At 43.9% G+C, this 13,318-nt stretch overlaps 1 protein-coding gene and 1 long non-coding RNA gene across 2 annotated transcripts in view; both read left to right on the top strand.

The window, feature by feature from the left end:
* LOC138923043 (uncharacterized) overlaps positions 1–7,054 on the top strand; it is a 29,097-nt gene extending 22,043 nt beyond the window's left edge. Inside the window, exon 5 of the long non-coding RNA XR_011436147.1 lies at positions 6,240–7,054. This is a non-coding gene — a long non-coding RNA (uncharacterized lncRNA). The remainder of the gene's footprint in view (positions 1–6,239) is intronic.
* Positions 7,055–9,107: 2,053 nt separating this feature from the next.
* Positions 9,108–12,472, top strand: LOC138923039 (ral guanine nucleotide dissociation stimulator-like). Its single transcript, XM_070259550.1, has 4 exons — positions 9,108–9,214; positions 10,572–10,740; positions 10,911–11,285; positions 12,066–12,472. Exons 1-4 carry the CDS (start codon positions 9,108–9,110, stop codon positions 12,360–12,362), a joined length of 948 nt encoding a protein of 315 aa, XP_070115651.1. The 3' UTR covers positions 12,363–12,472.
* Positions 12,473–13,318: the final 846 nt, after the last annotated feature.

Genomic DNA, 13,318 nt, shown 5'->3' with positions numbered 1-13,318 from the left:
ACTCAATAGCAGAGTAGATGATACAGAAGAATGGATCAGCCAGCTGGACAAAAGAGTAGGGGAAATCACCCAAGCTGAACAGATAAAAGAAAAAGGAACTAAAAAGAACCAACAATCTAAGTTAATTCTGAGACATCATTAAGCCCATTATCATTCATATTATAGGTGTCCCAGAAGGAGAAGAGAAAGACAAAGGGGTGAGAGAATCTATTCAAAGAAATGATAGCTGAAAACTTTCCTAACCTAAGGAAAGAGACATCCAAGCACAGCAAGCACAGAGATCACCAAACAAGATAATCCCAAAGAGGCCCACACCAAGACACATTGTAATTGAAACGTCAAAAATTAAAGATAAAGAGAGAATCCTAAAAGCCACAAGAGAAAGGCAACAAGTGACATACAAAGGAAAGCCCATAAGGCTGTCAGCTGACTTCTCAGCTGAAACCTTGCAGGTTAGAAGAGAGTGGCAGGATATATTTCAAGTGCTGAAAGGAAAAAACCTACAGCCAAAAATACTCTACACAGCAAGGTTTTCACTCAGAATGGAAGGAGAGAGAAAGAGTTCCCCAGACGAGCAAAAATTAAAGGAGTTTATCCCCAAGAAGCCAGTTTTACAGGAAATGCTAAAGGAACTTATTTAAGTGGGAAAGAGAAGATAAAAAGAAGGGATAAGAAATTACAGTAAAATAAAAAGACAATAAAATCACTGTTAAAGGTAAAAATACAGTAAATGTAGCAGAGCAACCACACATGAAGATAATATGGAAGTCAAAATACAAAAGAACTAAAATTACCTATTTCAATGATAATAGGATAATGGATACTCACACACAAAATTAGAGGTTAGATTTGATATCAAAAGCACAAAATGTGGGAGGAGGGGTGTAAAAGAGTCAAGTTTTTAACAAGAAGTCAAACTAGAGAGATCAGCAACTCAATGTAGATTGCTATATATGTAGATTATTACATACGAACCTCATAGTATTCACAAACCAGAAACCTGTAATAAATATATAAATAATTCAGAGAAAGGAACCCAAACATGATATTAAAGAAAGTCCCCAAACACAAGAGAATAGAGCAAGAGAAGAAGGAAGGAATAGAGAAGAACTATTAAAACACCCAGAAAAAATAACAAAATAGGAGTAAATACATATTTACCAATAGCTACTTTAAACGTCAATGGACTAAATGCTCCCATCAAAAGGCATAGGGTGGAAGATTGGATTAAAAAAAAACAAGACTCATGCATATGTTGTATACAAGAGACACACTTCAGACCTAAAGACACTCACAACCTGAAAGTTAAGGGATGGGAAAAAATACTCCATGCAAATGACAAAGAAAAGAAAGCTAGGGTGGCAATACTTATATCAGACAAAATACACTTTAAAACAAAAACTGTAACAAGAGACAAAAAGGGCACTACATAATGATAAAGGGAACAATCCAACAAGAGGATATAGCACTTGTAAATATCTTTGCACCTCACATAGGAGCACCCTTATATATAAAGCAATTATTAACAGACATAAGAGGAGAAATAGAGACTAACACAATAATAATAAGGGACTTTAACACTCCACTTACACCAATGGATAGATCATGCAAATGGAAAATCAAAAAGGAAATATCAGCCTTAAATGACACTTTAGATCAGATGGACTCAGTAGATATATAGAGAAAATTCCATCCAGAAACCATAGAATACAGATTCTTTTCAAATGCACATGGAACATTCTCCAGGATTGCTCACATATTAGGCCACAAAAGAAGTCTTATTAAATTTAATAAGATTGAAACAATACCAGGCATCTTCTCTGACCACAAAGGTATGAAACTAAAAATCAACTACAGGAAGAAAATCAGAAAAGCCACAAATATGTGGAGATTAAACAAAATGCAACTGTACGACAATCGGGTCAATGAAAAAATCAAAGGAGAAATAAAAAATTGCCTGGAAACAAATAAAAATGAAAATATGACATGCCAAAATCTATGGGATACAGCAAAAGCAATTCTAAGAAGGAAGTTTATAGCAATTCAGGTCTATGTCAACAAACAAGAAAAACAAATAAAGCCCAATATCAGTAGAAGGAGGGAAATAAAAATAAGAGCAAAAGTAAATGAAATAGAGACTAAAATACAACAGAAAAAAATCAATGGATCCAAGAGCTGATTCTTTGAAAGGATAAACAAAATTGGCAAACCTTTACTTAGACTCACAAAGAAAAAAGAGAGCAGGCTCAAATAACATCAGAAATGAAAAAGGAGAAATTGCAATGGACACCTCACACATGCAAAATATTACAAGAGAATATCATGAAAAGCTATATGCCAACAAATTGGATAATATAGAAGAACTGGATAAATCCTTAGAAACATACCACCTTCAAACTGAATCAAGAAGAACTAGAGAATTTTAATAGAGCAATCAACAGTATGTAGAACGAAACAGTAATGAAAAACTTCCCAAAAAATAAAAGCCCAAGACCAGACGGCTTCCCTGGTGAATTCTACCAAACATTCAAAGACTTAATACCTATCCTTCTCGAAATTTTACAAAACCTTGAAGAGGTGGAGAAGCTACCTAACTCATTCTACAAAACCAATAGAACCCTGATACCAAAACCAGACAAGGATATCACAGAAAAGGAAAATTATAGGCCGGTATCACTGATGAACATCGATGCAAAACTCTGCAACAAAATACTAGCAAATGAAATACAACAATACATTAAAAAGATCATACACCATGGCCAAGTGGGATTCACTCCAGGGATGCAGGGATAGTTCAACATCTGCAAATCAATCAACGTGATACACCACATTAATAAAGTGAAGAATAAAAAGCACACGATCATCTCAATATATGCAGAAACAGCATTTGGCATGATATAGCATCCATTTCTGATAAAAACTCTGAAGAAAAATGGGTAGAAAAGGAAAGTACCTCAAAATAATAAAGGCCATATATGACAAACTCACAGCTAATATAATTCTCGATGGAGAAAAATTGCATGCTGTCCCTCTAAGAACAGGAACCAGACAAGAATACCCACGTTCACCACTCTTATTACCATAGTATTGGTAGTCTTAACCTGAGTAATCAAGCAAGATAAAGGAATAAAAAGGATCCGAATTGGAAAGGAAGAAGTGAAACTGTCACTATTTGAAGATGACATGATTTCATATGTAGAAAACCCTAAGGAATCCACCCAAAAACTTTTAGAAATAATAAATGAATATGGCCAAGTTGCAGGATGCAAAATCAACATCCAAAAATTAGTTGACTTTGTATACACTAACAACGAAGTAGCCAAAAGAGAAATTAAGAATGCAATCCCATTTACAGTTGCATCACAAAGAATAAAATATCTAGGATTAAACTTAATAAAAGAGGAGGAAGGTCAGTATGATGAAAAATATAAAACATTGTTGAAAGAAATTGAAGATGACACAAGAAGTGGAAAGATATTCCGTGCTCTTGGATTGGAAGAATCAACATAGTTAAAATGTTCATACTTCCTCAAGCAATCTACAGATTCACTGAAATCTCTATCAAAGTTCTAACAACATTTTTCAGATAAATAGAATGGAGAATCCTAATGCTTATATGGAACAACAAAAGACCCCGAATAGCCACAGGAATCCTGAAAAAAAGAGAACAAAAATAGACGTATCAGACTCCGTGATGTCAAAATATACTACAAAGCTATAGTAAGCTAAATGGCATGGTACTGGCACAAAAACAGATATACAGTTCAATGGAAGAGGATCGAGAGCCAAGAAATAAATCCACACATCTGTGGACAGCTAATTTTCAAGAAGGGTGCCAACAACATACAATGGAGAAAGGAAAGTCTCTTCAATAAGTGGTGTTTGGAAAATTGGACAGCCACATGCAAATGAATGAATGTAGGTCATTATCTTACACCACATAGAAAAATTAACTCAAAGTCAAGTAAAGACTTGGAGGTAAGTCCCAGAACCATTAAACTTCTAGAAGAAAACATAGGCAGTCCACTCTTTGACATCAGTCTTAGCAGCATATTTTGAAGTACCATGTCTGACAGGGCAAGGGAAACAATAGAAAAAATAAACAAACGGGACTATATGAAACTAAAAATCTTCTGCACAGCAAAGGAAACCATCAACAAGACGAAAAGACATTCTAACAATTGGAAGAAGATATTTGCAAATCATATATCTGATAAGGGGTTAATATCCAAAATATACACAGAACTCATATATCTCAACAACAAAAAACTAACAACCTAATTTAAAAAATGGGCAAAAGATCTGAACAGGCAATTCTCCAAAGAAAATATAAATATGTCCAACCTGCACATGAAAAGGTGTTCAACATCATCAACCATCAAGGAAATGTAAATCAAAACTACAAAGAGATATCACCTCACTCCCATCCCAATGGCTATACTTAAGAAGACAGGAAACGATAAGTGTTGGAGAAGATGTGGAGAGAAGGGAACCATCATACACTGCTGGTGGGAGTGCAAACTAGTGCAGTCACTATGGAAAACAGTATGGAGATTCCTCAAAAAATTATGAACAGATCTACCATATGATTCAGCTATTCCATTGCTCGGTATTTATCCAAAAAGCATGAAAAGACAAATGCAGAAAGGTACATACATCTCCATGTTCATCACAGCGCTATTCACAATAGCCAAGACTTGGAAGCAACTGAGATGACATCAAGAGACGAATGGATAAAGAAGATATAGAATATATATATATATATATATATATATATATATATATATACACAATGGAATACTAGTTGGCCACAAGAAATGGTGAAACCCTGCCATTTGTGACATCATGGTTGGAACTTAAGGGTATTACACTAAGTGAAATATTTCAGAGGGAGAAAGTCAAATACAGTATGATTTTACTCATAAGTGGAATGTAAAACCAATGACAAACAAACGCATAGAGGCAGAGATTGGATTGGTAGTTACCAGAGGCGAAGGGGGGAGGCAGGAGGAGGAAAGGAGTGATTAGGCACATGTGTGTGGTAATGGATTGTAATTAGTCTTTGGGTGCTGAACATGATGAATCTACACAGAAATGGAAACACCTAAAGTGGTGCACCTGAAATTTACATAATGTTATAAACCAATGTGACCAAAATAAAAGAAAATGATAAAAACAAAGGCTGGCAGAGGATATGAACACACATTTTTCCAAAGAAGATATATAGATGGCCAATAGGCACATGAAAAGATGTTCAGTGTCACGAATTATTAGGGAATTGCAAATCAAAACTACGAGATATCATCTTACACCTGTCAGAATGGCCACAATTAACAAGACAAAAATAGCAAATGTTGGAGAGGATGGGGAGAAAAGAGAACCCTCAGACACTGCTGCTGGGAATGGAAACTGATGCAGCCACTATGGAAAACAGTAGGAGATTTCCCCAAAAGTTAAAAATAGAAATACCACATAGAGCTATCCCACTACTGAATATTTATCCAAGGAACATAAAATAACAATTCAGAGATTTATTAATTATTCACAATTGCCAACATGTGGAAGCAACCCAAATGCCCATTAACAGATGAATGGATAAAGACGATGTTGTAGATACATAGATAGATAGATAGATAGATAGATAGATAGATAGATAGATGCCCACACTATGGTGTACAACTCAGCCATAAAAAGAGACAAAATTGTGCTTTTGCGACAACATGGATGGAGCTTGAGTGTATTATGCTAATTGAAATAAGCCAGAGAAAGACATACACGTTATGATTTCACCAATATGTGGAATATAAACACATAGAAAAGGAAAACAGATTGGTGGTTACCAGAGGGGAAGGACTTGGAAGAGGCAAAAAGGGGCAAAGGAGTACATATCTATGGTGATGGAAAAAAACTAGACTATTAGTGGTGAGTATTATGGTATCTATACAGAAACTGATATATAACAATGTACACCTGAAATTACACGATGTTATAAGCTAATATGACCTCAATAAAATAATTAAATAAAAAACATTTTTAAAGGAAAATATGGGAGAAAGCAAAGGTGGCAAGTGTGGGTAATTTACACATTGGATGGAATACTGTTTTAATTGGATGAAGTTTACATTGTTAAATCTAGTCAATCGATGTTTCCAATACTGTTCTACTTTCCTGTGTTTTTGCAAACTTTTATTTAAAAAAGTAAAGCACGTTCACATGTATTCCATTTTATTGACTTCCAGGGTACTCTCCCAACAGAAACAATGCCTTGACTGATAACTCTGGTAAGCGTCAAGGAAGCCCTAGTCCAGGGTGGGGAGGGAATATCTTGATGCTGTGCCTCAAAGAGAACCGTGCACACTGGGTCTTGGATGATGATGAATGCTGGCCAACACATGTCAAGGACCGTGAGACAGTGTGGGGACAGCAGAAGCCTTGGGGAAATGACAGGAGCTGGGTCAGCCCAGCGCTTATCTCCCTAGACTTCCCCTTCTGGGCCATCATCCTCATCTACTTGGCAGGGCTCCTGGTGCTCATCACACGCCTGCTCTGCGGTCTCCTGGTAAGCAGGGTAGTGTCGTTTGGCTTCTTTCTGTTGGGTTGTAAGAGCTCTTGCTATATTATAAATATATGTGCTTTACTAGGGATATGTTTTGCAAATAGTGTCTCTCATTGGCGACTTGATGTTGGTAGCTCCTTTAGAGCTTGAATCAGTAGTGGCATTATCATCCGTCCAACTCTGAGGGGCTGACTCCCCTGTCCCAGGTGTTTCCATCAACCCAAAGGATCATGTTCAATAATGAATAATTCAGAAACATATTAACCCGCCAAAAATCTCTGATGACTAGATTTTACCCACACTCTCATACCATAGATACCCGTTCCTCAAGATCGGAAGTGATGCCACATCACCATGCCCTCAGCTTAATTTCTCTTCCCCTATCCTACCATTCCTGGAATCCATGGTCGGTGACCTCAGTAATTCCCTTGGAACCATCCAAATATTCTTACTGCTCATCATAGCTGCCTTGTAAAACTTCAACCTGAGAAGATCTGATTATTTCCCATGCCTTAGCTGCTGATGGTATTATGATTTTATGACAAAACAGGATATTTTGGGGGCTGGCCCTGTGGCACAGTGGTTAAGTTCATGTGCTCCACTTCGGCGGTCCGGGGTTTCACTGCTTCAGATCCCAGGCATGGACATGGCACTGCTCATCAGGCCATGCTGAGGCGGTGTCCCACACAGCACGACCAGAGGTGCTCAAAACTAGAGTATACACCTAGGTACTGTGGGTCTTTGGTGAGGAGGAAAAAAACCCAGGATATTTTGGCACCACTGTAAATCTAAAATCAGGATCAGACTGCAGACCCTGTGAGCTGCAGCCATTAGGACAAGCACTTGGGTTTGCTGACAGAGAGAAGAGAACCTTTAGTGGGTGTGGGTACTAGGGTTCAAGAAGCCTCCATGACTCCTGGATAGAATCAAAGAAGGGGCCAGCCCGATGGAGCAGCGGTTAAGTTCACACGTTCCACTTCTCAGTGTCCCGGTGTTCACTGGTTCAGATTTCGGGTGCGGACATGGCACCGCTTGGCACGCCATGCTGTGGTAGGGGTCCCACATATAAAGGAGAAGAAGATGGGCACAGATGTTAGCTCAGGGCCAGTCTTCCTCAGCAAAAAGAGGAGGACTGGCAGTAGTTAGCTGAGGGCTAATCTTCCTCAAAAAAAAAAAAAAAGAATCAAAGAAGACGATGCAGGACAGAGGAGTGATGCTTGGGTGTGACTATGCTTGGGAATGTCCATAGGAAGATGTATGTGTCATTGGTAATGCCTTCAACAGTGCTGTTCATTCATTGATTCATCCTATATCATGGACTGCTTTCTACGTCCACCCAGGCACTATTCTCCCCTCTGGATCTTACACTGTCAGAAGAATTAATTTTCATTTATAATATATAGGTACAGTGCTTGTAATGTGCTACGTGTTCCAAGCATTTTTCAAACATCAAGTCCTTTAATTCTCTCCACGTCCTTACAAATTAGGTACACTTATCATTCTTGCCAACAACAGATAAAGAAACTGAGGCCCCGACGAGATAAGTATCCTGCCAACTACCAATATCTACGAAGTGATTGAGCTGGAATCGGAACATAAGATGTTGGCTTCATATTCTCTGCTCTTAACCATGATATTTCCTCTCTAAGTCTTCACACCATGAAAACATTGGATCAGTGTATCCATTTCCTTGTTACACCCAGTAGCCCCACTCTTTGATCTCTGTCTGAAAAAGATATTATTTACATCAAAACTGTTGCATATATACACCAAAATGACTTCTACCAATATCCCATGTCCTGGAAAATACATAGAGAACATTTCAGAACCTTTCTTGCCCAGGCTGGGAGTGCTTCTGGGAAATCCCACTAAGAAAATCCTAAGAAATCCCACTAAGGAAATCCTCTAAGAAGCCAAGGGCAGGCTGGGAGCTGGGTCTCAGGGGAAAGGTGAGCTCAGGAGTTACCGTGGAATTACAGAATGGATGGGAGGCCTCAGCAGGAACTGACTTCAGGATCTGGTGGTGTTTGAAACTGGGTGCTAATTTTCTGGCAGTGGGAGTAGGGGCTGATGCTGCATTACAGGAATAGGGAATGGCTCCTGGTGTTCTTGGGGAAACTAGACTCAGGAAATAGGGAATGAAGTTTACTTTCACAATGGATTTGTGATGGGAGGCACTCTGTACCTGATTTGTGGTGGGAATTTCCCTATAGCCAAGTCTAGGCATTCCCCCGAGACCTTCTGTCCTGTCCCTGGGGCAATGTCTTTGCAGAGCTGCACACAGGAGATGGCCAAAGAGATGGCAGATGGCTTCAGTTTCTCCATCTCCCTGGACAGAGAGCAGATGCAACAGGCCACCAACAATGACCAGGGCTGGTCTGAGGTGACTGGGCACAGAAGGGTCTCCTAATCCAGGACCCTGAGATGGTGCCACTGACAGTATGTCCCTTCTGGTCCCAGTCAGCTTGAAGATGAGTCCACTTTTTATCCAAACGAGGCCTGCAGGATACATGCTCTCCAGGTAGCTGTGATAGAGAAGCTGTCAGAGTCCATGGTCCCAGCCTTCCTGGGTAGAATCATCTGCAACATCACCACCTTCGTGTGCAACTACTCGGCCTTCAGCACATTCCACCAGGTCCTGGACCAGCTGTTTACTAAGTGAGTGCCCGCCTCATCCTCAGCACTGTGGTGACTCTGCCCATTGCCAGCTGTAAGTTTTGGGAATGTCAGCACATCTCTCTGAGCCTCAGTTTGGTCTTGTGAAAAGTGGGGTGGGAGACAATGAACATCATACGGTTCTCCCAGGAATGAATGAAATCAGCCATGGCAAGTGGTTCCTGGTGCCTGGCTTTACAGAGAGGGCTGTGGGACAGGCTGTGGTTGCTCATGGTGATTAACTTCTCTGTCTCCCATAAAACTTACTCTTCCTCTTTCATCACTGACTTGTGGCCTTTCTGAGTTTGGAAAAGTACCTGGAGAGCACACTGTCAAGGAGTTTGAGATTCCATCCAGCTGGTCCTGGTCCTTGCCCTTCACGTAGCCAATGAGGGATTTCTGAGGCAGCAAAGGGGCCCCAGGACCACTCAGATACCTGGGATGGTTACAGTTGGAGTTCACTCAACAATGTGCATTAAACACATACTCCATATTAAACTTCTGGAGACACTAAGCGTAACTCAGTGAATGAAGCAGACACCCTGTCTGGGCCTCAATTCTAGTCAGAGAGAGTCACTCTTGACATCATTAATAGGTCCCTTCCACCATACATCCTGTGTGACGTCCTCATATGCTCTTGGGCATCTGGAGGCATCTTCCCCCATTGTGAGTGGGATGGACCACAGACCCACCTAAATAAGTGAGTGGTCTATGGGTCCAGAAGGAGGGTTTCCTGTCTCTAGCAGAGAGGGTAGGGGAAGAACATGGGGGCCATGGCTCTGCCAGGCCTGGAAGAACACTGTGTCTCAATTATATTTTGATTCCCCTGGGAGGGTTAGGTTCTGGTAGCTTCTTCTCAAAGAGGACAGGAGTATAAGAGAGCTTTGTATGGGTCTCAGGCCTCCTGAGAACCAGAAGGGAGTCTGGGCTGAGTTGTCCCCTAGAGACCCATCACCACCAGAGTCCCAGCTCCTTTGGCCACCCTTTCTCCAAATCCACCCCTTGTGACCACCACAATCAGGTCCAGAGCAGGAGGTGCGTGAGCAAGCTGCTCACAAATCTGCCTGAGTCTTCATTCCATTAACCCACATGCATGGAGAGCTGGGGTGGACGTTGGGCTCTTTGGGAGAAGAGTATCAGTGGGAACAAGAGACTGCCACAGACTCTGTGTTAAGCCTGCTGCAGGAGAAGGCCTGCCACTGCCAGAACAGCCAGGCAGGGTTCAAGGCTGGGATGGGGCTTTCCCCTGGAAGGGATGGAGCAGGCACAAGGGTCCCAGTCCAAATGAGAGTGCCTTAGGACAGCAATGTGGAAGGAAAGGTCAGGCCTCTGACCCTATGGCCCATCTGCCTTCCCCCAGTGCTATCTATTTGATGTTGGGAAGCTGGCTGGACCAAGGGCAGGATTGCAGGGAGACCCTGCAGTTTCCCTGTTTGACGGTGAAGCTGGCCACTGTTCACATCATATTTGGTGGCTCAGACCTGGAGGGCCATGCTTTCCTTCTGCCAGACCACCTGGAGCATCTCAAGGTCATTGAGGCAGAACAGAAAGGTGAGGGGGCTGCTTTCTGGGAAAACTGTCTGTGCTGAGGTTCATGGGCTGGAGTTCTCTTAAAGGCAGTAGAGTCTTTCCTGTTTTGGGAAAGGCACAGGAGCTTTCAAGTGTGTGGGTGAAACTTACTCTTTATCCTGCTCCATAGCCAGCTCCAAAGCTCCTGTCACTTCCAGAGCCAGAGCCAGTGCCGGTCCCCGGGCTAAAGCCAGCTGCATCTCCAGTCTCACCACCCGTGGTAGAGCTGGAGCCAGCATCCCCTGAATTGGCTGCTCCAGGACGAGAGCAAGGGCCACCATTAAAGGCAGCCCCAGCACCAGCTCCTGCACTGGAGCCCACTGGACGCTGCGCTCTACTGAGACTTCCAGTTCCATCTGCACCAGTCACAAGCCCACCAGATCCAGCCCCAGAGCCCACCTGCCCCTGGGCCATGACCACCAAGGACCAGCTGTGGGAAGAGAAGCCGAACCTCTTGGACCACCTTCCTCAGCTTGTGGCAGAGCAGCTGACAAGGATGGCTGCAGTGAGCAGTGGGGCTCACAGGGAGGGTGGTCCCTGCCTTCCTGGTGCCATGAGCCACCCCATACCTGCCATTCCCTGCTCACGATTCTGATGATCTGGGTCCAAATCACTGCTCCCTCCCTTACCAACAATGTGACCTCGGCAGCTTTCTTTCCCCCCAAGCCTTCGCTGTCCCCTAGCGAACAGGGAACAGTAGAGATGGGCACTCAGAGCACCTGCTGCACAGGGTGGCTGTGCCAATGAATGAGGTGGGAGAGAGTGGAAGGTGGGAAGAGTCTCGCCCTTTGGTGGGGGATGGGAACTCAGTGAGGTGCTGCCAGGTCCTTGGGTGGATCCCCCATCTGCGCAGGTGGCCTGGACAACCTCAGCACTTAGGCAGGTGATGTGTATTGACTCCTGTAGAGACAGTCTAACAAAGCTGCTGGTTGTCCCTGCCTCGGGGGAATGTGCATGGGAATGGGGAGTGGGACCCGAGGGGGCTGAGATGGGTGGATGATGGCCCTTCTGGTGGTCATGTGTGGGCTGCGTTCTGGAGCTTAGAGGAAGTGAGACAAGGCTGGGAGCAAACGTCCCCTCCCTTCCCCACAGTACTGTGTCTGGGGTCATCCTGGACTGGGTGCATTCAGTGGACACAGCCAAACCCAGGGACTCCCATAAGCCTCAGGCCACATGTTCTGCTTCCTGAGCTCCAGCTCTGATCTCACCCTGCCTGGGCCTAGGGGGACTGTGGACGCCAAGCTGGGGTGCAGCAGGGCTGGGTGATACTCTGAATCTTCTTCAGGAGCTGTTTAAAACGTTGGTGCCCGCCCACTGCCTCGGTTCCATCTGGTCTGAGTGCGACAACAGGGAACTCGAGTACCTCGCACCCACCGTCCGTGACACTGTGATGCATGACAACACCATGGCCAATTGCATCCTCGTCACTTGCCTTGGGGACCCGAGCATGACAGCGCAGGACAGGGCCAGGCTGGTGGAGCTCTGGGTCTGGGTGGCTGAGGTAAGTCATGGCAGGCCATGTCTGGAGGTGTGGGAATTGCCTCTTGTTTCTCAGCTCTCAGGATTGAAGCCTGGGGTCTGAGTCCCTGGACTGTCCCTTGGCTCTCCTCCAAGGGCCACACTGACTTTGACTTGAGGTCCCAGTGTGGACAAGCTCACTTCCTTCCTTGTGTTGAGCTGCAAATCCTTGTGCCTGGCAGTGTTATTCATCGGGTGCCACATGTGCCTGCCCTGGCTTCCCTGGGCATCTGTCTCCTCCAGGCCTGGAGAAGTCCGTGAGGGGACAGAAGCCAGAGGTAGCAGAGCTCCAGCTCCCCCTCATGGCTCTATCTCTTCCCTTTCCCAGGAGTGCCGAGACCTGGGAAACTTCTCTTCCCTCCACACCATCCTTTCTGCCCTGCAGAGCCCTGCCATTACCCATCTCCAAGAGACCTGGGGACAAGTTTCCAGGTGGCTAGGCTGCTGTCCAGCCAGGCACCATGAGGGCGAGGTGAACCAGGAAGCCTGCTTTGGGCTGGCATGTCCCCCAAACTCAGCTGAGACCACCTGGGAGCCAGTGAACACTGGGCACAGGGACTGACCTGGGTGCTGGGTCTCTGAGTCTCTCAGGGCCCTTAGGCCATCAGTTCTGCCCCAAAGATTCATTTCCTTCAAGACCACATCCTGGCTTGAGCCCAGGTAGAGATTTTCAAGTGTTTCCTTTGCAGAAACAGAAGTCTCTATGCAGCTGAAACCAACATTGTTCCAAAGAGATCTGTTTGGGACATATGGGAATGCAGGCCTCAGGGGACAAGAGGAGAGGCCCCTCCACAGTCCCATGGGGACCTTAGAGCTCAGAGATCCCCAGTGAATTCCTCATCCAGGCCCCAGGCAGTTTGGATATGCTGGGTTCTCAAATAAAAGGGATTACCCTTCAACCATCCCACAGTTTTTCTTGCTTTCTTTCTTTCTTTCCCAACCCCACAAGGAGAGTTCTCGAACCTGGAAGAAGTGGTGCAGAGAAGCATGTGAGCAGGGAGCTGCTCCTGCAGGTAACCT

This window comes from Equus caballus, unplaced genomic scaffold (genome assembly GCF_041296265.1).
Source record: "Equus caballus isolate H_3958 breed thoroughbred unplaced genomic scaffold, TB-T2T haplotype2-0000440, whole genome shotgun sequence".
In the NCBI taxonomy this organism is placed as follows: domain Eukaryota; kingdom Metazoa; phylum Chordata; class Mammalia; order Perissodactyla; family Equidae; genus Equus; species Equus caballus.
The sequence above is the reverse complement of the archived record's forward strand: the minus strand, read 5'-3'. Positions and strand labels throughout refer to the sequence as shown.